This window comes from Numenius arquata, chromosome 2 (assembly GCF_964106895.1).
Source record: "Numenius arquata chromosome 2, bNumArq3.hap1.1, whole genome shotgun sequence".
NCBI lineage: Eukaryota > Metazoa > Chordata > Aves > Charadriiformes > Scolopacidae > Numenius > Numenius arquata.
Window position 1 is genome coordinate 92,520,466 of NC_133577.1, and position 27,508 is coordinate 92,547,973.

At 39.7% G+C, this 27,508-nt stretch overlaps 1 protein-coding gene across 1 annotated transcript; it reads right to left on the bottom strand.

The window, feature by feature from the left end:
• Positions 1–9,677: 9,677 nt before the first annotated feature.
• Positions 9,678–27,262, bottom strand: RAB21 (RAB21, member RAS oncogene family). The gene is made up of 7 exons (XM_074163943.1): positions 26,854–27,262; positions 19,960–20,019; positions 19,664–19,771; positions 18,073–18,136; positions 17,193–17,247; positions 16,671–16,759; positions 9,678–15,770 (listed from the first exon to the last, which is right to left on the bottom strand). The coding sequence occupies exons 1-7, from the start codon at positions 26,998–27,000 to the stop codon at positions 15,631–15,633; spliced, it is 663 nt and encodes a 220-aa protein (XP_074020044.1). The 5' UTR covers positions 27,001–27,262; the 3' UTR covers positions 9,678–15,630.
• Between the last annotated feature and the right edge of the window lie 246 nt (positions 27,263–27,508).

The window sequence follows — 27,508 nt, forward strand, 5'->3', positions numbered from 1 at the left end:
AGCTAGATCGTGCAAGTATGGCAGTAAGGAGAAAAGAGGAATTTTTGGTTTTTTTGTTTTTTTTTTCCTCAGCCTTAAAACTTTTTCTGAGCCACCTGAGATTGTAATCACAATTTGAGCACTGTTGAAAATTTGATACATAGTATCAAATAGCCTGGAGAAGAGAAGGCTCCGGGGAGACCTTATAACGGCCTTCCAGTACCTGAAGAGGGCCTACAGGAGGGATGGGGAGGGTCTCTTATCAGGGAATGTAGCGATAGGACGAGGGGTAATGGTTTTAAACTGAAAGAGGGGAGATTTCGATTAGATAGTAGGAAGAAATTCTTTACTGTGAGGGTGGTGAAGCACTGGAACAGGCTGCCCAGGGAAGTTGTAGATGCCCCATCCCTGGAGGTGTTCAAGGCCAGGCTGGATGGGGCTTTGAACAACCTGGTCTAGTGGGAGGTGTCCCTGCCCATGGCAGGGGTGTTGGAACTCGATGATCTTTAAGGTCCCTTCCAGCTCTAGCCATTCTATGATATATAGTATTGTCTGTAGTTGTTTTCTTTCTCTTCCCGCGATTGCACAGTGTGAATATAAAGAAAATACCAGCACACAGGCACTATTAAGCGGCCCTAATACCCATGGACCAGATTTTTACTGTTAGTGAAAAATGCACCACTTTCAAGATGAGATTCCTTTGGCTTCTGACACATAACACATTTATACTCATCACGGCATAAAGCCAAACGTTAATTACAATCTTATCAATGTTATCAAATGTTCAGCATCCATATATGTGCAGATTTATACTGAAAGAATTCTCCTGTGGACATAACACGTTTTGACTAGCCGCCTTAACTGGAAAAGTATATAATGCATGGTATTAGTTAAACAGAAAAAAAATTAGGTTTCACTTAATGTCTGCAACATTTGATCCCACTGAGATGATTTTTAAGGCATTTGTTATATTCCAACACCTTATCATAAAATACTTTGAGCAAATAGTATGTCCCCAAATACTGTTTACTTCAAACGGATGAGTGAGATGCTCACAGGGAAACAATTCACTACTCTAAAGGAGCAAAGGTTGTTTAGTCTTTTTTATCTGTGTCATAAAATGTCATCATAATTTGCTTTTGACTTCTCAAATTAAAAAGTCATTTGGCTAGATTAACATCCACACTGTACTTTTTACCATGGAAAACCAGATTTGCTATTCTCAAGACAAATACTGCTTCAAACTTGGGAGAGCCTGTTGTGACTCTCTGTATATAAACGTGCATAAAGATGAGAAAATAAAATAAAACTGCAGTCAGAGCATAAGTTCTTGTAGTCATACCTGGGTCTGGAAAGCTGTATGGGCATTGCAGAAATGGACATCAAGGTGGTCCCTTTCTTTGTATTTAGTAGGAGAACAATTGAGTGTTAGGTGAATACAAGGAAGAAGGCTGCACATTGCAAAAATGCATCACCGTAAATGAATTGCTTTGAGAGGTGAAATTGTCGTTTGCCATCTTCCATACCCGCACTGGTTTCATCTCATTTGGTCTCCCATGTGTTCATTTTCATCCTTTCCCTTTCTTTTCATTTTCCTTTATTTCTTTCTCCTTGCAATATAATCATACAGTAGTTACACACCATGTGTAATCCCATTCCTTGCTCCACTTCCCTTTCATCTTTCAGCTCCCTGAAGTCTGCAGTGAACACTGGGGACTTCCTTTGCTTAGCTCCATTGCATACTCTCATTCTGGGACTCCACTGAAAGTGCTTTGTCAAGGTTTCTTTCAAAGTTTCTTTTCTAAGAGAAGCTCAGTATTATGATTCCCATTTCAGCTTTGTTAGCCTTTATCACAATCTACAACAGACTCCTTGAAGTCTGCTCTCTTCACTAGCATGACCACCATCTTCTAGTTCTCCTATCTCTTGGACTTGATCATTACCATATTCAATGAAAGACTCCCTCTCTTTGTAGGTAATCATGTCAATAAATATATATTTATCTTGTGACTCACTGTTTTATTTCTACTGCAGCCATTAATCCTGATCCAAATTAAAATCTTAGCATCTGCAGGCAGCTAACAGACATGATGGTTTTATCCTCCTCCAGTCTGTCTTGGCACCCACCTCTCTCCTCAGTATCAATACCCGTCTGTCTCCAAGCTTGGTTGATGCTTTACTCTTAGATATCTCTCTGCATTCTCTCTTTCATATAACTAGCTCTCTTGCAAACTTTCTTGTGCAGCAGCTCCAAAGCATAGCTTTTCCTTTCTATCCACACAGCTAAACAGTTTTTTCTTGAAACTGTTTCCTGACAGTGACTAACACCATTTTTGATCCATTCAGACTCCTGAAGAATGCTTTTGCAAAGGTCATTCATCTAGCTCCTCCTGTCCATCTGCCAACTCTCACCTTTCTCTAGGGCCCAACATAAAACGTCCTTCTTCATTTTGAGGAAGGTTACCTCTCGCTCTCACTGCCAAAGGTTCCACACCACGTGAACTCAGTGCTGGACTCTGCCTATAATTTGTAAAATTTTCACACAAGAAGTTGTGTGGAAGGCTTTTTCCTCGAGCTGACCTTCCTGCAGGTCAAAAGCTCCCTTAGAAGTGCACCAAGCCGTCTCATTATTATTCTTTAAATCCTGTCCTCCCTTTTGCTAGAAAACGTACCCCAAAAATTGGTATTGAGTAGATGGTTGATGAACTAAAACCACCTCTCATGGTGCTGACCGCCACATTGTCCCATTGTTTCCTTGCCTATTCTGACTGTATCTGTGTGTTGTTTCTTACCAATTCTTTGATTGTCAGTGGGACTGAATAGGATCTTTATTTTTCACATGATCATAAAATAATTTAGGTTGGAAAGAACTTTTGTACATCGTCTGGTCCACCTCACCACTCAAAGCAGGACTAATGTAGTAGTTGGGTCAGAATGTTCAGGGTCACTTTTGCTCTTGGTAGACTTGGGAACGCAACTCCAGAGGCACCCTGCAAGCAGCTGGGAAGCATGGTTCTCAACTGAGTGACTGAGAGAGAGACCAAAACCAATGTGCGGGGGTTAGAGATATGCTTGATGCGACATGCTCACACAGAACATCCTGCTCTGAGCAAGACAAGTGTTTTCCATTTTCTCCACCAGGAGATGGTGAACCAACCAGGATGGTTGAAAATTCTTGTTTATTCTTGACCCAAATAAGGGTTAACAGCTGCTTTTCAACAAATCTGGTTATTTAAGGGAAACCAAGTTCAAGAGACTGCCATTCAAATCCACTTGTTTAGCTGAGTTAGAGACCAACTTAAAGAATCTAGCAGAGCAGGATCTTGTTCCTTTATGAGATTCTTAAGGTACTATGGCAATACTACTACAAGTTTCTTCTTTCAGTGTTTCCATTGCTAAAAACATGCTAATTAACAGTTAATGACAGTGTAAGCTCACTGAATGCTAACCTGTGTTCCTCTATGCGTTTTCCTCTTAAGCTTCCCTCATTCCCGAATTCATTTGTAGTCACCCAAATGAGGATAGAAACATGGAGTGGAAAATGGAGAATACTAAGACACAGACTCCACATACGATGTGAGCAGTGAGGAACAGCTACTGTCCACCCCTTGTTAGGGAAGAAGGGGTTTAACACAGGTTATACACATAATCAGAGTTTCTTTGCCAAACATGGAATTACGACTCAAAATAATGGCAAAAGACCTCTTCAGAAGAAGGATGGGAGAAAAAGATCACTTAGCAGGGGACAGGCTAACAGAGAAACTCAGAATAAATTTTTTAAATAGATGGAGCTGTGAACATATCCAGGAAATTGTGAATTATTTCTAGACTGATTTTCTTAAATATTTTAATGTAGATAAAGATTATGTAATTTGTTAGGACTGGTTATTGTTGCCAGACTTGTGCTAATGTAATCAATGTTTGTACTAGGGAGTTGCAGCTCAAAACCTGACCAAAGAGACAAAACTATCTTCCATTATTCCTTAAGAAAAGCAGCATCTGGGGCTTGGGAGATTAGACTTGGAAGAAGCAAGAGGTTTAAGAAAGGTACAATATTTAAAAAAAAATAATCATTGACCAGCAAATACTTGAGCATCCCTGAAGCTCAATACACAGTTCAAAAGGAAGAGATTGGAATGGAGAAGCTCCTGCAGTCTTCAAACACAGACTTTAAAATGTACATGCAGATGGGGCCATCATTTTGCAAATATACAGGTACACTGCAAGAGCACCACATAAGTCATTCTGAAAAATAACTTTACAGAGAAACATTGTATGCCAACAGAAGAATGGTTAAAAATATAACATATTTATCTTTATAAGATATTTTAAAGCTTTGATTCACAAGAAGCACATAACAGAGGAAAAGATAGCCTTCAAAGGCTGTGAAACAAGGCCAAAATGAAAAGCTTTTACTCCTGTTGTGCAACCAGAATAGGGAGCAGCACAGCATTACCTGAAGGAGCTATCAACTAAGTAAAGAATTAAAAGATAAATTCCATTTTTGTTACTGTCAGACATCAGTTAATCCTTGCATTTCCAAAATTAATAAATCTTGTGGTAAAACATCATTGGAGTATGCCGTACTGGAGTATGTGTGTAAAGTCATTGGAAGAGTGCCATTTGTACGGGCAAGGGACTAATCTTCAACTTGTGATCTATTCAAATAGTTAAAATTGAAAACATTTTTATTTGGCCTTAGGACCACCCCAGTCCTAGGGAATCATCCATTACTCCCAAACACTGCTCCCAAACACAGGTATCAGTCCCACTGAATTGCCCCCCAAGTTTGAAATTAATCCTCGCTAAGCGATAGTTCTCACACAACCACCAGGATTCTTTTTGTTTCCCAGAGAAGTCTTCTCCCAGAGGTACTTTAAAGTCAAGTTTGAGACACTTCTCAGGCCGGCTTAGCATTTACTTTCCTTTGATGGAGATGTATTCAGTGCAGCTCCCTTCTCCTTCCACCAGTCATAGGAGAGGAGTTTCTGCTCTAAGTTTCTTTGGTGAATGATTGACAGGTCCCACAGGACTCTTCCTGAGTCTCCCATCCTAGCACACTGCTCTCAGCATTCCAGCCACTGCTTGCCTCACTGTCAAGAAGGAAGAGTGTTTCAGAGAGCTCAGTCCCACAGACCAATTTACTTTGTGAAATACATGACCACCACCTAGCTAGTTGCCCAATTTACCAGACATCCCTCTTGGGCGCTACTCCCTTGTTCTTTTGCAAACTATCATTGCGTAACAATGAGTATATCGTTATCCAAGATGGAGAGCAAAATGACCCTTTGCTATCAGATTGCAATATCACAGGATTACAGAAAGGTTGAGATTGGCAGGGATCTTTATAGAAATCATCTAGTCCAGCCCTCCTGCCCAGAGCAGATTGCTCAGGACCTTGTCCAGTTGAATTTTGAGTATCTCCAAGCATGGAGACACCACAACCTCTTAGATCAAGCTGTTTCAGTGTTTGGCCACCCTTTGAGCTGAAACATTTTTCTTACGCCTAAATGGAATTTCTTCTATTTCAGTTTGTGTCCATTTTGTCTTGTCCTTTCACTGGACACCACTAAGAAGAGTCCAGCTCTGTCTTCTTTACTCCCTCTCATAATGTATTTTTAAACATTGACAAGATCTCTGAGCCTTCTCAAGACCAAACAGTCCCAGTTCTGTCAGCCTCTCTCATATGACAAATGGTCTGGTCTCCTAATTATCTTTGATGGCCCGTCACAGGCCTCGCTCCAGGATGTCCATGGCTGTTGTACTGGGGAGCCCAGCACTAGACTTAGCACTCCAGAAGTGTCTTGCCAGGGCTGAGGGGAAGGATCGCCTCCCTCAACCTGCTGGCAGTTCTCTTCCTGATGCAGTCCAGGGTGCCATTGGCCTTCGTTGCTGGCTCATAGCCACTCAGATTCTTCTCTGCAAAGCTGCTTTCCAGCCAGTCCATCCCCAGCCTGTAATGGTGCCTTACCGTTTACAAACCTGAATGATCCACAACACCAAGTTCCCTAGGCTGACACAGTGCTAGCAGGTTCCTCTCCTTTCTCCATAAACTCATTAAGAAAATAATAGGGCATTCTGTAGCTCTGTGGTAAAGTCTAAGCCTTTGCACGCTACACAGATGGGAATCTAACAAGGAGGGTATCTTCACCTTGGTGGCCCCCTCTTCTCTGAGCTGTCTGCTCTAACAAGGAATCTTCTAATAAAGGTAGTCACAGCATCCCAGCCAGCACCAAGAAAACGTTCCTGGCTTTCCTCTGCTTTCTGTTGCTGTTGCAGCTGCAAGTATAGCTGTTATAGTTGTGCCAAGAGCTGCAGCAGCTGCTATTGTTGTTCACACAGCTATTTCAGCAGAGCTCCAAGATCCATTCCTGTGTTCAGAAGTGTCAGCTGCCCACATGCTCAACCACATGAAAACCTGGCCTGCACAAGATAAGTGCGGATTCTGTCAGATCCTTCCATCACAGGCTAAATTTGTACAAAGAAAAACTCCACAGCAGAGAAACAGTGCCAAAAATCTCTTTCTCTTTGACCTTCTGCTCACAGGAAATGGATATATTCCAAGCCTTGCTTTGACAGATGCGACCCACAGTTTTTCTGGGCTACTCCAGTTTGTCACAGATCACAAACAGACAGTAAATGGGTTACTGTCCTGGACTCTGGGGGCAGCAGCACACCCAGGAGGATGCTGCAGACTAGGCTTCTCTTTAATTCCTCGTATTCTAAGAGGTACCAGTCCTCAGGATGAATTAGTGTTATAGACAATAAAAGAGATATTGCAGAATTTAGCTCTCATGCTCTTGTTTTCCTCATACAAGAGGTAAAAATAAGAAACCTCCCATCCTACTCCACAATTAGGAGAGCAGAAGAGACATCAGGCATTGGCTACATCCGTTCAAGTCAACCAAGGAAGCTTGGCGTACTGACCTACAGTCAACCTTGCTGTTTAATCAGTAGTGTGTTCTTACATAACTACGGCCCGTATCATTTAAGGTTCCTCAGACTAATAACTAGACATAGCATGGGGAACAGCACAGCCGCTGCAAGCAGGCAGCACGTAAATATGAAAGCTATCCTGTGCCATTTGCTCTTGAGGCCAGAGCTCCTTATGCACCCTGGACTAATTTATTTGCCTCTGGGACCAGTTGGGATTTTCTCTACTCACTAATTGTCTCTACCTCAATGTAGAAACTGAGAAATGAAGATACAATAGCCTTTCTGCCCTGTTCCTCTAAGAAAACATAACACACCTAACCTGCATGAGCAGAGCATGCAGGTACAGTAATGTTCCACGCTTGGCTGCCTTCTGCCACAAGGTTAAACAAGGATGCAGACAAAGAAATTAAATACACAGAGTGAAATTAAAAGGAAGGAAAACCCATTCCCCAGCAGCATTTATTTGTATTTAGAGTGTGAAAGCATGGAGATGTAACAAGACATGAAGGCAGTACACTGGATGATGAGCTTGCCTCAAGTATTTGCACTGTGTCACATTTTGTATATCCATAACCACAGCTGTGAGATCCTGTTTGTGAACCTGGTATTTTTTTTTTAATCTATGAACATCAAGTATTAATGGAATTTCAGAATATGAAACAACCCAAAACAAGACAATCGAAACCATGGCAAGATTTGTCATAAGAAAACATTACAGTTGGTACAACTGATCACAACTTTACAACAGCTTTGTTGCCTCAGTGGGACAAGAAGCCTTTCTTAAAAATATAAAAGCAGCAGAGCAGATACCAACATGAAGTGCTCTGCATTTGTCATGCAAGGAGAGATTCATGATTGCATCAGCCTCCACAGCAAGTAACTGGAAGCTATCCGAGTGTGATGACTAAACAGAAACTGATCTGTTGTTTGCCGATTGGCACAGACTAGTATTGCCAGAGCTAGAAATGCAGAAAGAGACAAACAGTAGTAACCCCATCACTTCTACATATGCATTACACCACCACCAACAGGCAACATTTCCTGGAAAGAGCAGGAAACTAACGAAACAATTGTTTTAGGGTGGGGATAGGCAATGCTGTGTTTATCCCAGCTGTTCAAAAAGCAATGCTAAGGATGAGTCTGTGCTACTAAGAGAATACTTAGTTCTCTTAACTTGCCATCACAAGCCACTGCAGACACAGCTCCATTTCCCAAGCTGAAATCCCTAAGTCACTTAAAAAGAATCAGTGTCCCACAGTGCCAAGCACTGCGGTATTCACATACTGAAAGGATGGTCAAGATTCCTTGAAGGCTCCAATCAAAGCACAATTTAGTATCATTTTAAGTCTCAAACCAGCTTCTCAAAGCAGTACAGGCACATCTTATGGTTGAGGATTGTTTTGCACTTACTCTGTGTCACAAAACAATGGGAGAGCAAGCTGGCAGTCAGAGATGCACTGGATACTCTGCCGCCTTTTGCTATTTGAAACATTCACCATAGGACTCCGATTGCAGGGGGTAACTACGGGCAGCACACTTGTTCTTCATTATTTAATATAGCCCCTTTAATGAGATGCTGACAGTCTTCAGAAAGGCTAAATCTGTGAAAGATCTAGATTTACTCTAAAAAGCTCTTAAGATTTTAGTTTCTTAACCAAAAAATTCTCACAAAATAGAAAACACGCTTTCTGACACAAAGATAGTAGGATATAGCTACTACTTTTTAAAAGTGCAAATGAAAGGGCTAAGAACAGCCAAAGCAGGAACTGTGCAAACTCCCCTTATCTTGCCCTGCTTTTCCTGTTGCTTGCTGTTTTCACTGAGTGTCCATCCAGTCCAAATCCACAGCATCAGCTGAACAGCAGATTTCACTAGGGAAGTGTGCACAAACATTCATTACAGAGGTAGGACATCAGTAGGACAAACATAACTGGTGGAAAATTCCCAGTCTTGAGCCTTGGTTCCATGTTTGACTTGTTTTTGCTGCTCCTTTAGCACACAGGCAGCGTGCCTGGGGCTATCATTAAGCTGACAAATGTCATTCAACAGCAACTGATTCTTCTTCATGAACTGTTCTGGGCTGCCAAAGACCAATTTCGAGAATCAAAGCTGCATTTTGATGGGTCCCTGCTCCCACTGCAGTCTCTGGGATATATGCTAGCATAATGTAGAACAACCTCACTGAGCCTGGTTTGGCCCCTTAAAGCCTTCTTTCATTACATCATATTCAGATGGGTTCAGAAAGTAGTTATTGTATTTCTAACATAAACTTGTGGTCTCAGTTTTTACCCAGTCTCTTTGTAAGCCAGGTCACTGCCCCCAACAAGCACTATTCCAGTAATTTTCAGGGCCACTTTATTACAAATTGTTCATTAAGTTTCAAATTCTGTGACTCACTAAAATGTAAGAGATAATTTTCAAGTATGACTAACAAAAATCCACAGCTCTGATTTCTTGTACTGATTTTCAGTACACATTTTATCCTGCTTTCTATTGAGCCATTCCCACCTACATGCATAAACACTTCTAATATTAGGCATTAATAGAACAGCAGTCATGCTAAAGAAGTTCTTGTTTCCCTAGTTGATTGATCATTTGGAATTAATTTATCACAAACTATCTTCATGCAAATGCACTGGCATATAAAATACTCTAGATGTATTTAAGAACTCCAACTGCAGCAATGCACTGGGAAAGGTAAGGTTTGTGAAGGCTCTGCTAGAGACCATTTTTCAATGTGGTTTTGGTTTTTTTTTTTTTTTCAAAATTCCTTTTACCCACAAATGCCAAATAGCATATTCCTACAACATTTGACAATGTCAAGTTACCCGATATTAAAAATACTGTGTCCTTTTCAGTGTTGGCTTTTGCCCTGCTAACATTTTCTCTGGGTTCAAAGAAAAGTATTCTATTTGATTGAGCCTGATAAGCTCATTGAGTTTATCTGAGAAGAAAAATCCAGTAAGACAATCATTATGCCTGTGTGATCAAATAGCGCTGACAGCACTTAAAGATTTAGGTATCAAGTGCTCTCCTCTTTCTACTAAGAAAAGCCTGATTAGGCAGTTTCTTAAGTTTCCTGTTCTGAAAAACTAGATATTTTTTTTTCCACTGAGTCTCAAATTTGTTGATCTTTCAGAATGGAGTTACGGTTAACTTCTGCAATTTAACAGTTTCAACAGCTCAAAAGAGATCCATTGTATGAATTTGGATCTGTCACAGGATATCAACTACTTGGCCACAGATGAGAAAGTAGTCCTTGCTCTCTCCAATCCTCTCTACTTGGATTTCTTTTAAGTCACTTCCAATATCCAAGAACCAGCAGTCAGGTACCAGAAGTAGCAAGGACTTGCCATCAAACTTCCAATACTCTCTCCTCACTGGTTTGGAAGCAGGATATGACAAGATTGTTGCTAGTCATCATCCTTTGTTGTCATACTTTCAAACTGCAATTGCTTCTAGGTGATCTACAATAAAGTCTTACACCCCTTGCAAGAGATGAGTGAGACTAGATACACTGAAAAAATTACCTGTCAAGAAATAAGAAAAGCTCCTCTTGACAGGGAAGGAAAAAAAAAAAAAAGAACTGGGAGGAACTGGGTCTTACTGCTGTAATACTTAGCACTGTGTAGAAGAGCTAGAGAAGCAAACAGAGAACATCTATGTTTCTTTTCTTGTACAGGGGAATCTCCAGCACAGGAAGTTTCCTGTAGTAGTAATTCATTAACAATGAGCATCAGTGCAGCCAACAAGCAGGATGAGAGACAGAAACCCTCTTCGCATTCACTCTGCAGCTGCATCAGGTCATGCTGCTTGCCTGCATGTGCAAAGCAGTGGCAATAGATGGAAACAATTATTTTTGCAGTCCATCTTTCAACATCCTGGTATTGAATAAATACAATCAAAGCTCCAGACTGTCCAGTGGAATATAAATGAGTACACAACTTCTCCCTGTCAGACATTATTTTAGGGCTGTAGAACATGCCAATCAATTGGAGCTTTTGGCCTTGTTTGGTGAACTTAAGTCTTGGAAAAAATTAAGAATCAAAAGAGATCAGCTTGAAATAAATTTTCATTTTGGAAGTAGAGCCATTTATAATTTTAATCAGACTATATTAAAACTTTTTTCCAAGCCAAAATATTTTCAGTTATCTTGGACAGAATAATACCTTTGTGATAACAGTGACAGTTTCGTAGATTCTCACTTTTCAAGCCAACTCAAGACAAACATTTCAGATTCTCCACAACTTTCAAAACTACTTCTCCATCTCATTCTGCTCAATACAGTATCAAGAGGGAAGAGTATACATTATTATTTGATAGAAAAAGCCTAAATTCAGTAGATGACTACAGCACTGAGATGCACAGGTTGGTCCTAAATAGAGGAAAAAACTGGGCATTGAGCAGAATCCCCAAAAGAATAGCATGAGCAACAGTGCCCAGCACAAAGTGAGCCAGTGTGGGGGCTTTGTTGAACTTGTGCAGCAACTAATGCCAAGGATCTTCATCTTCATCTGCAACTCCTTAACACAACTACAGTAAAGTTATCCTCATTGAGAGATGTATTTCCTGACTTGTCAGGGAAAAAAAAATCCTAAGCTTTGATACAAACTAAGGTTAACAAGGTCAGTTAACTGTAATGCTCATAAATTAGCATATTCTAGTCAAGTTTTAAGTAGGTTAGTATTGTATCTGAAAGCCTGTTCAAAGTTATTTGTATTGTCTTTAGTAAAGCAAAAATGGTATTTCACAGAAGGAAGAACAACCTAGGTAGTAATCTTAGAAAAGTCTTAAATTAGGCAACTACCATCGCTGATATGACACACTAACAACTCCACCAAGAAACGGTTAACTCGGCACTTCACTCTGCAGCCCACTACCAGCACCTTCAGTTTTTCTTACTTGCCTTTTTCTTTCCACTTCTCTCTTTTCCTTCAACAAAAGGCAGAAAAACAAGAGAGGTGGCTGGCTTTAACTCTCTTGTTCCCATACTCTATCATTCATATCACTTAACTGCCTTTTTTTTTTTTTTTGAGATTCCTGAGCTCCATTTGTCCTCAAGCAGGATGCCCATTCCTCTTACCTTCTTTAAACTGTTTTGTTTTTTTTTTTTTCTCTGACAGCATCCAACATTTTCAGAGAATTCAATTTGTGCTCTAACCACCTGCCATGACCTCATACCTTTTTGCAAAGATTTTTTCATCTGGCTTGGAATCTAAAGTAGAAGTTAAATTACTAGGTTTCTTCAAGAGCTGTAGGCAGAGATACAAGTTAAACACCTAGAACAAGAGAAGTGGCAGGAAAAAGAGGGCTAAGGAATACTTGTAAACGTGGTAATAAGCAAGAATGCCTGTCCATAATGTGTGAACACTGAAAAGTGTGTAATAAAGGCAACACTCAAATACTTAACTGCCTCAAGAGACTAGCCAATGCAGTTCATCTGAACACTGAACGTCCCATCTTGGAACCATATGTGAGTTCACTGCAAACCAGACAATGTCATCATCCCCAACCTTTACACCTAATTACACTCATCTCCAAGCACTACAATATTTGAATCTACTAGTTTCCTTGCCTGAATCAGTCTATCTGGTCTTTTATAACTTCTGAACTATAGTTTAAGTGCAATAAGACAGCATCCATAAATAAATCCTACTAGATACATACTGCTGCATTAAGGTTTTTGGACTTCGGTTTGTTAGATTTTATTTCAGCAAGTGATAGAGGTTCATGGGTAGCTCAAGTATTCAGAGCAGCAGCATCAAGACTGTGAGCAAGTAGTTAAAGTTGCTTTAGAAAGGTATTTGTACTCATGCTATAATAAAAAGAAGTCTAATCTTTGATTTATTCTGAGGAAGTGTGCTTAATGTTGACTTACATGCTCTAGCATGTGTCTGGCTGGTATTATCTATCCCACAATAGAGATACTTTCGAACAACAGACATAGTTGTTCTCTTGCACTCTTCTCACAAGAATGAAAAATAGCTTACTTGTTTTCAGCAGCAGCAGTTAGCAACAAGAATACAGTTTTCCTTGAGACACAGAAACCAGGCAATCTAGATGATTCCAGCAAACGCAAGACTTAGTAACCTGGTATTACTACTTTGTGGTTTGGTTTTCAGAGTAAAACCCTGCTCTAATACAGAAAACCAAGCTATCTGTGCTCTCCTATATATTTAATGCAAAAACCACTACAGGTATCTTCAATAAAGATGTCTTTTCCTGGAACTGTTTTATTTTTTTCAAGCTGTAGCTTAAGAAAAGTAACTTCTGAGAATTTTTTTACGAAGTATTTTGCCTATAACAACCAGAACCTTTTTTAATCACACAAATTTTCAGCTTCCTTACCCCACCTATATCTTCAGTAGTAATAGTTTTAGTTTTGCAAGAGACTTCAGAGTTAGTATCAACATGACTTTGTTATTTTTGTAATTGACAGAAGTCACACAGAATGCCCCAACCACAGAATACACTAAAGAAAAACTTCAGCTGCCAGCAGAAAGATATTCTATACACTGCTTCTATTTCAAAGTAGGCAAACAGAACATTCTCTTGGGTAAACACCTAGTATTAATTTGCAGACCAGAACTACATCTGTCCACTCCAATGAAGTGGAGAAAGCTCAGCACTGGAGAGAACACGTATGCTCTGGTGTAGGTAAGCCCTCAGGATGCATCTATGTATCAAGTCTAGTTGAGGTTGGGTTGGTTGGTGTTTTTTCCCCCCCATCTCTGCAAAAAATCCAGATATTCAAATGAAAATTGAATCAAAAAATCTGGAACTCCTATTATGTTCAAGACTGGAATCTGTCATACAGTCTTGCCAGTTTCATTCCTCTTATCAATACCTACCACTTACAAGACTCACTTTTATCTAACTGTATGGATTTGAAGCTATTGGTTTTAAATCAAACTGACCTGTTTTTCAACTTTGGCAAGGCTCACTTAAGTTAGATAAGAGAATGTTAACTTAATGGTGTTGCTATACATATAGACACATAACCATGAATTTTAGGTTCACACCAAAGCTATGTGTGGTCAGGAAACTTTATCTTCACTAGCATGAAGTCACCTTTGTTCATCAAGCATACAGCCATGTCAGGAGAGCATGGCAATGGTAGCTTAAGAGAAAGTATCTACACCACAGTTTAGACAGAAAAGGAAAAAGTGCACCAGGACCAGTCTGTATCAAAGCCATCTATTATTTCAGAGAAAATAAAAATCATATTGAAGGCAGCACACTTCTTACATGTCAAACTGATTAGTTGCTATTACTCCTTTGTGCATCGAAACATACCCACACCATTCAATGCATTCATATGCAATAGTAATTCTACCCTTCAGAAAAAGGCAGGCCAAGGAATATTCTATTTTGTCATAGACATCACCTTTACTGTTTTTCCAAGCATGACAACTTCAGTTAAAAAAAAGTCAGAGCACAAAACATTTTGAAGTTTCAGCTACCACCATTTGTGTTCCTTTGTGATAGTAGTTTATACACTTTGTTTCCGAAAACCCTCCTCCCAGAACTTAAGTGGGCTTCAAAACACTTTACAAGAAAAAGAACAAGTCAGGAGTAAGTTCAGTTCTGTCTAGATTCCCCAAAGTTACAATTACATCTGCTAAGTTTCGTATCTTCCACTTAATCACTCCAATCAGTAGCAGATCTAGTTAATGCCAATTCATTTGTTCACTCAAGCCCTGCAATAAAGGGGGAAAAAAATGCTCATTAATAATTTATAATGCTGCCTTGGGACACAAATGTATTAATGCAGCTTAGGAGTTTCCCATGCATCTGGTTTACTGGCTACCAGACAGACTTTCTGGGGATATTCTGAGAGGCCAAAGTAACTGCAGAGGCAAGATATATGCATGCGCCAACTGTTTTAGCTGGCAGTCAGACACCTCAATGTTAAACAGCAGTAGAAGGAAGCATTCCCTTCCCACTAAGGAGGTACTCTAAATACTGCTACTTGCCAGAAAAGGCTTAAAAGAAAAAATAATCCTGTAGCTATGAATGTACCAAAAAATGCTGTTTTCAGGGAGGGGGAACAGAATGAGCAATTCAACAATACACATGAAAAGCTTGCATCTTTCACTGACTTACACACTTCACAATCACTGACAAGACTGATGTACATATTTCTGCACCTGCAACTGTAAAAGCAGATAAAATATTTAATATGTAATTTACAATGTATTTTACCAGCTTGGCATACAGGATGAACAGAATATATCAAAGTAGTTGACAGTTATAGGCTTGTAGAGGCCCTGCAAAAATATTACTTCAGGTATCTGCTAATTTAAAAAAAAAAAATCAATTTGCATTTTAGAAGTGATACAATTCAATCTACCACAAAATACAAAGAGCTGCAAAAACGTATACCATTCCAACAACAATGTATATAAGTTATTAAATAATGATCTGATTTAAAAGAATATAAATGAAGCCTTTAAGTAGGTCTTTTCTACATGCATATTATTCCTCATTAAAGAAAAATATGTAAAAAGGCCATTGGTAATTGCTTTGTTAACCACTGTAGAAAATGCCAATTCTCTGGTCACAGACGCCACTAGTTTAGCACTTAAGGTCTCTGCAGTGTTACATGTGATAATTTTTAAATACTGTTAATCCTATTACTCCATTGGTAAAGAATGCGTGACTTGGAATATGGCAGTCTTCATATAGAGAGGGCAGTGATGCACAGTTTTATAGTTATCCAGAAGAACAGCACCCTCCACTGCTCTGTACTTGTGGCTCATCATCAATGATCTGTACACCTCGCCTTGCTATTCCTGACTGACTGGAACCATTGCCTCTTGCTCTTTCATCCACTTGAGCAGTTTCTATCATTCCTGTAAAGGAAGAAATGTATTAGATGACATTCCACTGCATTTTCACACAAGACTTTGAGATCTTAATCTATTTCAGTTACATGCACAAAGTTCAGCAAGACTGGGTCTCCTATTTGTTATGCAGAAATAAGTACTTCAGTATCACATGGCACAGCTGCAAGAATATACTTAAATCTTCTTCCTAAGCACCAAACATCCAGCAGCTCCTGTTGACTACAGGAGACCCTAGATGCTTGGATGTTCTGGAGCTAGTGACTTGAAACGCTAAATTTACCTACCCGTATCAAGAACATTCTGTTATAAAAAAAACACTAACAAGAAACCACACACACCACAGCACCCCCTAAAAAAAAACCCCACAAAACTCAACAGCCTACTCTTCAGATACACAGATGAAGTTTTCCTGAAATTCTTATAAGAATTATATAAGATATATTCTATAAGAACACAATGATTAGGGAAACTCCCCTGTGTTTTTAACCTACATGCCGTGATCTTTTGTTTAGATCCGTGAACCATTTGCTTAGACTGCTGTGTACCATTTGCATCATTACAACTGAGTTTATGATTTGTAATTGACATAATTTGAGATTTTTTGAAAGAGGCTGAAACAAAGGGTTTGAAACAGACAATAGTGAGACCAGTCACATGAAGTTTGATTTGAAGTTACAGTAGCCAGTGCTCCAACGAAGTGACAAAAAGACATTTTTGAAGTACAGCATGACTTTGCAATTAAAAGCATCCATACATCAAACTTAGCTGTTACAGTACGCAGGTGGCTTTAAGTAGACTATCAGTTCTTAGTAATAGTTTACATTAAGGCTTTTCTAGATGGTTTTAAGCATCCTGAAGCCTTCAGCATTTTGTGAATGAGCTCTTACCAAACTAGATAATACCTACTTTTACAAAGGTCAAGAAACAGCTCTTCAATTCCTTTGTTCTGTTTAGCTGAAGTATGATAATGTTTTGCTCCAACAGATTCAGCATACCTGTAGGAACGCAGATACAGAATTTCATTGTACTGAAGGACTCAATCTTTCTAAGCCACTTTACATGAAGCAGAAAGATGATCACTTGAGGTTTTATTCCAAGTTCCGAGTTAATCTAAACATGCTGATTTAATGTAAAAAGGGAATTATATGGTTAAAACTGCTATGATCCATAAAGAACACTAGATGAAGCAAAGAAAATTTCACATCTAGAAACACATTTAAACTGCAAACGTTGACTTTAATCATGTACAACTCAAGTTACACTTTGGTCAGTAAGGACATTCTGACTCAGATACTAACAGAATGCTTAACACAGCAGCCAGCTAGGCACTGCTGGTTTATGCCTGCCAGTTGTTAACAGCATTACAAGTTTATTACTGCAGCATAATTCGACAATGACTGTTTCTATTAATAAACTGCTGTGACTTACGTTTCTGCTTCTTGCACTGAAACATGTCTCTCTTTTTCCAAGTCTATTTTGTTACCTGTTGGAAACAAGTTCATATTTCAAGTCTTTGTACTTCAAAATTACCCAAAAGAAAGCAATCATGTAATCATGGTACCCTACCATTTTCTTACAAGCCGTCCCAGTAAAGACCAACTTTTATACAAGTCTCAATTTGGAGAACAACAATATGATTTAAGAATCCCTTTTCACACAACAGGCAATGAAGATGAAGTTTTACTTCTGTAGAGAGATCAGAACAGCTAAATACCTCCACAGAAGCCACCAATACAGCCTTCTGCTTTTCTTTTGTGATTTGTCAGGCAGCTTATCTGTGCTGCAGAGGTAATTTTTGTAAAATACCCATACATCTATCCTCCTGAATGTGTTCTAATCACTTCTAATCACCAATTTTAAATCTAAAGCCTGTATTTCTGTTGCATTCTGTTTGATTGAAATACCCAGGCTTTAAGACTCATTCCACCTTCCAAGCACTTGATTATGGTAACAGACAAGCATCCAGTCCATACCACTAATAAAAGTAAAATACATGTTTTACTACCTGCAAGAAGGATAACACACACTTGAGGTTTATGTTTCTTTGTTACACTTCAGTCTGCAGGTGTCTGTACCATGCACTGACATGGTATATCATTAAATAACTTGTTTTTCCAAACTAACTCTTATTTTCCTCAATGTGATTTACTGAAAATTCTACCTCCAACTGAATTTTAAATATCAAATTAACATAAGCTTTACCCCTTCACAAGTACAAGCTGTCAAAGCAGTGTTCGGAAGATGGTATTAATCAAAAGAAACATTTCTGATTCACTCATTATAATCACATGTTAAAAAAAAGACTTACCTACTATACATAAACAGATTTCATTTCCCAACATTTTTCTTAATTCCTTAACCCAGTTTTTTACCTGCAAAAAGAACAGAGGTAAGCGTATTTTCACTTGATATACTATTAGCTCAAGCATTGCTTGACTGACCCATTTCCTTCATTAACTGTTTAGTCTAAACATGTTTAAAGCAACACAGGTGGACAAAATATTCTTTAGATAGCTATGCATGACCCTTGTTCAGCAGGTTTTAGTTTGCAGTTGAAATTAAGAGCAAATGACTTAGATAAAATGGTTCAGTCACTCCAGAAATATAACTCACCATACTGGTATTAGCCCCACTCCAAAGAACAAGTTCACTGCATTGGCCACTTTAGGTCAGGCATGAGATCTTTTATCAACAGGCACTTACTGACAGATCACAAATGGTACTTTAAAGGTAGAGGTACCTGAACTGAGTTGTTCAGGTTAGACTATAACAAGTGTTTGTTTCCTGAGAGAACAGATGGGACAAGTGTGCCAAGTCAGCTGATGGCAAGGTATCTGTTACAATTCTGTTGTCACACTTTTAAGTTTTATGATCACTGCACTGACTTAGTGACTGCTATTTTAAGATAATTTAAGTTGTTAAGAGAGGCAATCACTTCCAGAGCCTAAAAATAGTTAGGCTATATGATACAGAGGTAGTTATGCAGTCCCTTCTGCAAATTAACCTTTACTCTTTTTTCTGAGGATATAAGTATTTTGATACCACAGAATTTTACTAAGCAGGGCTCAGCATGAAAAGGCACAAGTTGAAGCAGTACTCACAAGTCATTACAATTCTGCACAAGGGGGACAGAAGTTTAACTGCTAGCACAAGTGCTTTACTTGCCCTACATCAGGCTATTGAAGTTACTTCAGCTGTTGTCAAACTACACCTTTACTTCTATCACTGCTAACCCAAGCCTTAACCATATAACCACAATTTCTTACTCCTCTACAAAGAAGTCCTACTACTTTTGCCACAAGCTCACCCAAGACAAACTCACTTAGGAAAGAGTGTCACCAGTTTTCAGGTGGAGCATCCTATGGAGTGATAGCATTGATTTGACATAGGGTTGGAAAAAACTCACCTGCGCAGACTCATCAACTAATATCACTGTAAAATAAGTAGCCATTAAACTTCAGGTTCTAGTGCGGATTTGAAGTCCGAATATCTATTATGACTGACAAAGCAATGTTTTCACTGTCATGTATTGCAATTTCAGAGTTTTCAGATTTGTAAAAGGTCATGTCACTTAGTATCTTTTAGTAACTTGTTTTATACAGTAGAGATCAGTATCGCATATCACAACAGTACTGGTTTATGTTTATAGCCTGTAACAGGTAACTCATACATCTAATTCCCTCATGTTCTTTGAATAACCCTGCCAGAACTTCAGTAGACTGAAAAAGTCAGCCTTCAAGAGAATACTAACAAGGCATATACTTCCACTATACGGTCTAAATTTGCAGATGTAATATATATTACTGCTGAAAACAGAAGATTCCCATTTACACAGTTGTATCACAGATTGCCTTTCAATCAGTTTTCATCTTGCACAGAGATAAAAATCTGTCCAGTACCTTCTGAAAAGAGTCTTCATCTGTTATGTCATATACTAGAATAGCGCCATTAGAATCCCTGTAGTAGATCGGCCCCAAAGCATGAAATCTTTCTTGACCAGCTGTATCCTGCATTTAAAATTACACTTGTTAGCATCTTAGACAAAGCAAACAATACTTCAAGAAATTCCAAATACTTTGAAATATTACTTTATTAGTAAGTGCCTGACATTTGAGTTCTAGCAAACCCAGAATATTTTCCTGAAAAATTACTTATTTAGCAAGGGGAAGGAAAATAGGAAAGTAAATATACATACCCATATTGCAAGGTTTACTCTTTTCCCGCCAATATTTAGCTTCTTTGTAAGAAAAGATGCCTGGAAAGCAAAACAGATTAGGGTTAAGTTTTACACATGAATGTCTCGTTTGACTTCAGACTGATTTACTAATAAAAACATCTGAATCAATAAAAGACAGATTTCTGGATCAAACTCTAAGCCAGAATGCTGAGTCAATACTAAGCCAGTTAATCATTTCACTACAGTTTGCCAGGAGTCCATTCTAAATAAATTTGGCTTAAGCCAATCATTTACTACATCTTTTTGCTGTTGTTTTGAATGATTTGGGAAGGATAAAAGCTGTGTGGAAGGAGTCTGAATTCACAACACTGATAAGTCTAAGCAGAACTTAAAGCATTTCCCAAGAGTACATGAAGTCTGGGTAGGAACCAGCCTAACAGGATTTTGAATTTGCAGGAATTAGGCAAAGTAGTTCACTGTTAGTGAGCTCCCAGAACAAAATAACATAGTTTATCGCTAAAAGTCTCAGAACACTAGTATTCTGCAAGTTTTCTTGTCTTATCTTTTTCCGTTTCCTGCTGAAGTGAAACCACAACTCTCCCCATCTGTTTTGGGGGGCTTTTTTGAAGAAGTGGTCTGGTTTGGATTTTTGGATTTTTTTTTTTTTGCCAGACACTGTTCCTTAAAGCTCAGTGATAGGCTTCTCCACTAACACACTAAAGGAAAGCAAGTGGCAGGATAAGAAAAGCCTCAGAATAAGCATACAAGCTGCTCTAAGAATTCCACTACATTATCTTCTGAAAATGTTTTAAAAGGACCAAAGCATATTGCAAGGTTAGTCTAATTTCAGTAACTGAAAAGTATGTCTGTTCTTCTCCAAGCCTGCATGATCCACATTTTCAAACACCACCTCTGTTATCAAGTATATAGTTTTGTGGCTAAAAAGGAGTATAATTTAATACAAGTTTAATAAGCTAGGACAGGGTCTGAAGGAGTTGATAGATTAGGAACCTGCTCCCCCTGTTATGAAGTCTAGCAGTAACAGGTTAACATCAGAAAATTCAGTTGCCAAGGGTTAACTTTTGTCTTTTTTCTTAAATTATACTTAGTTTTCATTTCAGCTTTTGGACACCAACAAGTACTCAGTGGTATTTTACGATATAATCCTAGATCATTTTAAGCTGGACTGTAGCAGTTCAATATGAACCCTCTGTACGAGCACTGACCAGGCACTGAACTGACTAAAAGTCATGTGTATGTGGGATGTGGCATGGTCCAGATCAGCTGCTTAACTACATAAGCAACAAGTATGCATGCAGAAGACCACGATAGTTCAATTTACACTAGTCTAAACTGCTATGAAAGTGCCTCTCTGGAATGCTGCCTGTATTACAGTTCAAGTCATCCAACACTCAGCTGCTAGAACAGCTCCTGCTCTTCAGCCACTTCCCTAACATCAACTCTGGCATCTGTATGACCTAAGTTGAGATGATTCAAGATAAGATAGCAGATAGCAAAGAAATAATCATGACCATTGCATTCAACATAACTAAAGCATTAATGTTACCCCACCAGTCTACAGCAAGGTGGGATAAGTCAACTTCAGAAAAAGTTGCAGATAGCATGTTTAAAAGTATTTAACACTAGCCAAACAGCTCAACAGCAGAGTAGAAAATATTAAACATCAGGACAACTTTAATTCTCTAATAAAAAGCTCTGCAGGAAGTAGTTCATGGCTTCCAGCTAGCTGTCCCTAGGATTATCTGATCAGTGTCTAGTCTTCATTTAATAATTTGTTCTACTACACCAGAGTTTAAAAGCTAAAAGCTTAGAGGTGACTTCAAAAGTTTTAATTCACCAATACTTGGGCCATGTTAAGAGAAGGTATGGTTAGGCACAATGAATCAAGCTTACCTGACAGTGTTTTATTGATCTGCTGTACTACAGTACTTGATATTCTATTCTAAGTCTCAAAGGAAAAGCTCTTCTGAGCTTTGTTTGCTTTTGTCACAACACTGACAATCAAATCTGCTCAGCTGATATGAATTTCACATAGGTGTTTGAGAACCACATTTCTGGACCAAAAGGGAGAAAAAGCCTTCACAGAAACAGGATTTATATTTAAGAAAAAACTACAGAACTCATTATCCATAAAGTTATATCATCATGGCTTTAGACATTGGCCCAATTAATAGCATAGATAGCTTTACTATCTGAAAGAGCAAATATTAAAGTAGGCTTATCCCCACAGAAGTTTTACTCAAGTATCACCAGTCCTTCAGGTCACTACAGCTTTTGACAGCAATACGGTTTTTTAGCACTAAGAGTTGGGTATTTCCTTTCCTAAATACCTGAGTATTAGAAGACCCATACAATTAAAGTAAGGCTTTTTAGTGTCTCCTAAAAAAAAAAATAATCACAGGAGACTGTGGCAGTTGTACTTGTTCTCTGCATTAAAACTTGATCAATTTGTACTAATTAAGTTTTAGTCTACCTAAAGTCTGAGGGCCCTAGCCAAAAAAGGAGATAATATCCTATACCAGATATCTTGATTACAAGCAAGTTTGTCTAAAAAGCTGGCCCAATAATAAGATTGGAACCTGGTATTTGAAGTAGTCATGATTAGTAATGAGCAGAAGACTTTGTGAATATGCTGTGAGAAACCGTCAATACTATATTACAGACTAAATGCTTCTTTCTTCTTCATTGTGTTCATATACCTGAAGAATACTGTTAGCAGGCTCCATTCTTGAATTACTAAGTATGGGTAAGTTTGGCATATTTACCATGAGCAAAGCCTATTTTACAGCCACAGTGACAAACATGCCAAAGGCAAACCAGCTAGTATGTACCTTTTAACACCCCCCACTCCCTTCAAGCTCCATTTGCCTCATGGAAGAAAAAAGTTACTACTCTTCACTCATTCTGAGGTTAGACAGCAAGTAAATAATCAGGTGAACAGCAGGACTACACTGTTCTTAGAAATGTGGGGGGAGCTCAACACAGAACTGAGAGCCTTAACTACTATTTTGAGACAGTTTAGGAAAAAAACGTCAGCTGCCAAGAGTGTCAAAGCCTTTGAAATCCGTACAGCCTAGACAGTGTTAAGTAGTTACACACAGAAGAGGATTTAACATTTTTTCCTCATCTCCCAAGAATTTACCAAATTAACTCTGAGTTGTGACTCAACTTAAAATCAGTAACTCTTTTCCATATTATTTTCATTACTATGACAATTCATTTTTGCTAGGACTTTCAAAAACCCACAAATGTATAGGACTACAGTTAATTCAAATATAAATAATCTCAAACAGGTCTTTGAAGTAAGCTACTAATTTTGGTATTTTGACTCTAGCATCTTATGACTGGTGTGAAGAACACTTACACACTTAGAAGAAAAGGGTAACACAATTATAAGAGCTAAAATTCCATTCTCTTCATATGCCTGTAGAAAATCTTTTCTTTTAAAAGCTCAGTTTCACATGCCCATCAGGCCCTGTTAAGAGCTGATAAGGAGGCCTGAGTAAACACAAGACCCAGCTAGAAAAGATTCTCTTGAAAGTCACTGAAGGGAGAGGTGTATGTCATCTGCCCCTTGACCATTTCACCTTCAACAGAGGCAAGCCAGGTATACGATTAGAATCACATCAGTGGTTCTTCTGGGTTGGATATTTTGCAGTCCTCCACACATTTGAGAGATCAGTACACAAAAGTTGTATTTATCTTGAGTAATTAACTAACGGAAAGTGTCTACCCAAATGTTTTAAAAAATAGTTTGACAGTAGGTTTGTTGTTCACTTTTATCAATTTATAGCTTAGAATCATTTTATCAAGACAAGAGCACTGACCTCAATATTTTAATCAATAGGAACTAATTCTAACTGTCCACCAGATCTGACAACAGGTCACGGACTGTATTCCCTGCTTGCAAAAAGCCCCACCATCCCTGCATCAGCTTTCTCACACTATTCTAGATAAATGTTTCCTTATTTCAATTTACCTTAATTTCAATTTGCAGGTCATCAATATCTTAGGTACATGACTCAAAGCTACTGTAACTACACACATCCCAGCAGCCTCCTAACCTCAAAGGTTGAGTTCCAGTTCACCATTTCCGTCTAGCTAGCATTTAGGAAAGAAGGCGGAGGGGGTAGAAGAGAAGAGAAACAGCTCTCTTTCTCTTTTGCACTAACCGAAGGTTTTTAGTGAAACCCTATTTGGGTGTACACAGGTTATGTTCACAATAGAGTAACACTTAACTCTTAGAATTCAGAGAAGAAAGCATAGATATACATTAGATAAGAGATTTACACTGACCAATTTAAAGATTTCTGTGCTCTCCCCCCATCATCAGGCTCACTGCAGGAAACACTAGTTTCCAGAAGGCTACAGTCTCATTAGCCTTTTTGTTGCAATTATATTGAAATAAAGCACTATGCAGTACCTTTTTCTTCCTACATTGGGGATTACTGTGGATGGAGAGCCTCTAGTCTCGGTATCTAGCGATCTTTTCATATGATTCATCACTGTGGCTCCTTTGCTGAATCAGAAGCTAAGTATTTATCTAATTTTGGTTTTATAGGAACAAAAGTAAGTTGCTGCAACACTCTGAACTGACGCCACAGAACAAAGCCACCTTATTAGATTAAGCCTCTAATCTCAAAAAAACCCAGAAAGTTGTGCAAAAAATGTCACCTCATTGCTTAATCAGATATCTTAGTCACTCCTTATTTTTTAAGGGACATTTTAATTTGCTAGTAGAACTTACTAAAATTTTCTTCTAGAACTGTAAAAGGTAGGAAAACAAGAATAATAGAGATAATACTTCGTAAGTACACATGACGTACAGTAAGATTCAACTTTTACAATCAATAAGATGTATATGTGGCTAAGGAGGCTCAGAACAGAAAAGCAAGCGAGTTGAGAAACACAGTGCAGTCAGTTAAAAGATACAGGTAGCAACCAGAAACCTAGTCACAGTGGAGAAACAAAATCTCAGAGTGTGAGCACGTGCTTCCACTTCTCCACAAACATAACACACACCCCGCTCCAGGCAGTCAAACCTGAAAGCTCTGAAGCCATAGTATCTAGAGACTTTTTACTGTTTACATTTTTGAGCCATTTAAAGGCCCATTTTATGACATCTGTGACCTGAGTCTGTGTTGCAACTCACTTTTTGCTTCCAATTTTAGGTTTTCCACTACAGATTTAAAGAACATAATTAACATAAAAAACACACCAAGCTGCATCACATGACAAACTACTCAGCTCTACTCTAGCTACATGTGATACCAGAATTCAGCTATACATAATCATTTAGATGCACCGATTGTTCGCTCAATGCTACACTTCAGCTGAAAACTAAAACTGCAGGCCTGACACTTACAAGCTGCTAGTCATTCCTGCAGGTAGCACATATCAATTAGCTCTACGGCAATCAGAGCTAAAATCAGTTTGCCATAATTACCATACCTAGTAAACCCACCAACTGCATTCATCCAACAGCAGAGTATGAACATAGGGTAACTAAGTTTAAAACATGTTGGTTTTTGAGCTTTATAGCAGAAGTGGAGCAACAGCACCTGTTTATGAAACATACACTGTATTGTTTCTAGTGCTTCTCTAATGTGGCTTTCGTTTTAAGGGAAAATTTCACTATTAAATACTTCTAAGATAATCAACCCTATAAGAATTTTCCCCTAAATGCACAGGAATAGTGTGCAACTACCCTTAGGCCCTACTTTGGCATCACCTACTATTTATTCTGTACTTCACAGAACCTCAAAAGTAGTTAAAAGCCCACTAATGACCCACATGGTGGCAGGGTTTGTTTCTTTATTCACAACAAAAGAGTATTAAGAACAGTATACACTACAGCACTACAACCACACTTTCATATACGTGTTCACAATCGCTAAGAAAGATGCTGTGCAACTGGTGTAACTGCAAACAAAAAGGTTAAACAAGGAGAGACATCCAAAAAGACATAACACACAACCCACAACACAAAATTTAAAACATGTTTTCTGAGACCATATACAACATAAACATTTTAGTTCCTACCATGGCATACATACCATTCAGCACCAATAGGTAATGCACAAACATTGCTTTCAAGCAGACACCCTGTCACACACTCCTAAGTGAAACATCAATTTTTTGTTGTTTACGAATAAGCAAACAGTACTATTGAGAACTGGGCCAAAATTCAGGGAGATAATGTGACAAGCAAGTAAGCCTTAAGAATCTTCTCTGTTATTAAATCATAAGCCTTAATCTCATAAACCATTTTGTGAAAGCTGTTCTCTTTAAACAGCAGTATTTAGGCAGTTCAAGTGTTAGGATTTGAGAACATGAGGAAGACTATAATTAACAGGAACGCAGCACGTCTGAAACACTTAGTCATCAGTCCACTACCGACGACTACAATAGCAACATTACTTTCAAATCATACTTCCCAAGATTCAAATGAAGACATTCATACGCATAACCGGAAAAAACGAACAGCTTGTATTCAGAATAGAAACAAGATCTTTAAATACTGAAGGCTTAAGTCCGAGGCGTTAAAAAGAACCAGAAAATTCGCTTCCAGCAACCTCGGCAGGGGACAGCCACCATTTGAAGGGCGGCAGTGGTCACCCCGGCCGCCGTTAAGCGGTCAACAGCCGGCCAGCACCGAAAACCCAGTGCGGATTTAGGGAGCGACACTCCACCAGCCCCAGGGCTGAAGGAGCCGGCCAGTGGGCGCCGCAGGGCAACCAGTGGCGGGCTAGCACTGGCCAGAAACCCTAAGAGGTGGGCAAGGGAATAGGGGAAGAGCAGCGGACCCCCCTTCCCCAACACTCTCCACCCTGGCCCTAGCCCGGTAGCTGCGGGCAGGGTCTCTCCGCCCGTCCCCGGCCCGGCCCGCACCTGCAGGGTGGTGATGTGCTTGTCGTTGAACTTGTTCTCGCAGTAGCGCAGCACCAGGGAGGTTTTCCCCACGCAGCCCTCCCCGAGCAGCACCACCTTGAAGGAGAAGCTGCGGCCCCCGGCCGCCGACCCAGCACCCGCCGCCATCCGCGCCCCGCCGCCGCCGCCTCACATCAACGGTCCCACACCGCGGCCGCGAGGCGCCGCCGCCACCAACCGGGACGGAGACCCACGGGGAAACGTGTGGACTCTCGGGGCTGGAGGAAGAGGGGAAGGTGCCGCCGAGGCTCCCCGGGAGATAGCGGGAGCGTGAGGAGAAAGACGCCAAGAACCACAACGTTGCCTGCGGCCGACGGCCCCGCTCCCCCTAATGGCGTCTTCTTCCTCCTACGTCACGCGCCGCTCGGTCACGCGCACCTCCCCCCGCCGCCAATGGGAGGGGCGGACGCCGCGGCGGCGTGAGGCCCCGCCCTCGCGCAGCTGAGGCGGAGGGGGGCGGGTCGCAGGGGGGCGGGCGGCGGCGGTATCTCCTTAGGCCTTTCCTCCGGGACGGGCGGGGACGGGTGCGGTTTATTCCTCCGTGGGCGCCCGCGTGGGTACGGGAGCCGCGGTGTGAGTCAGTGTGTGCGCCTGCCGGCGGTTCCGGGGGCACCGG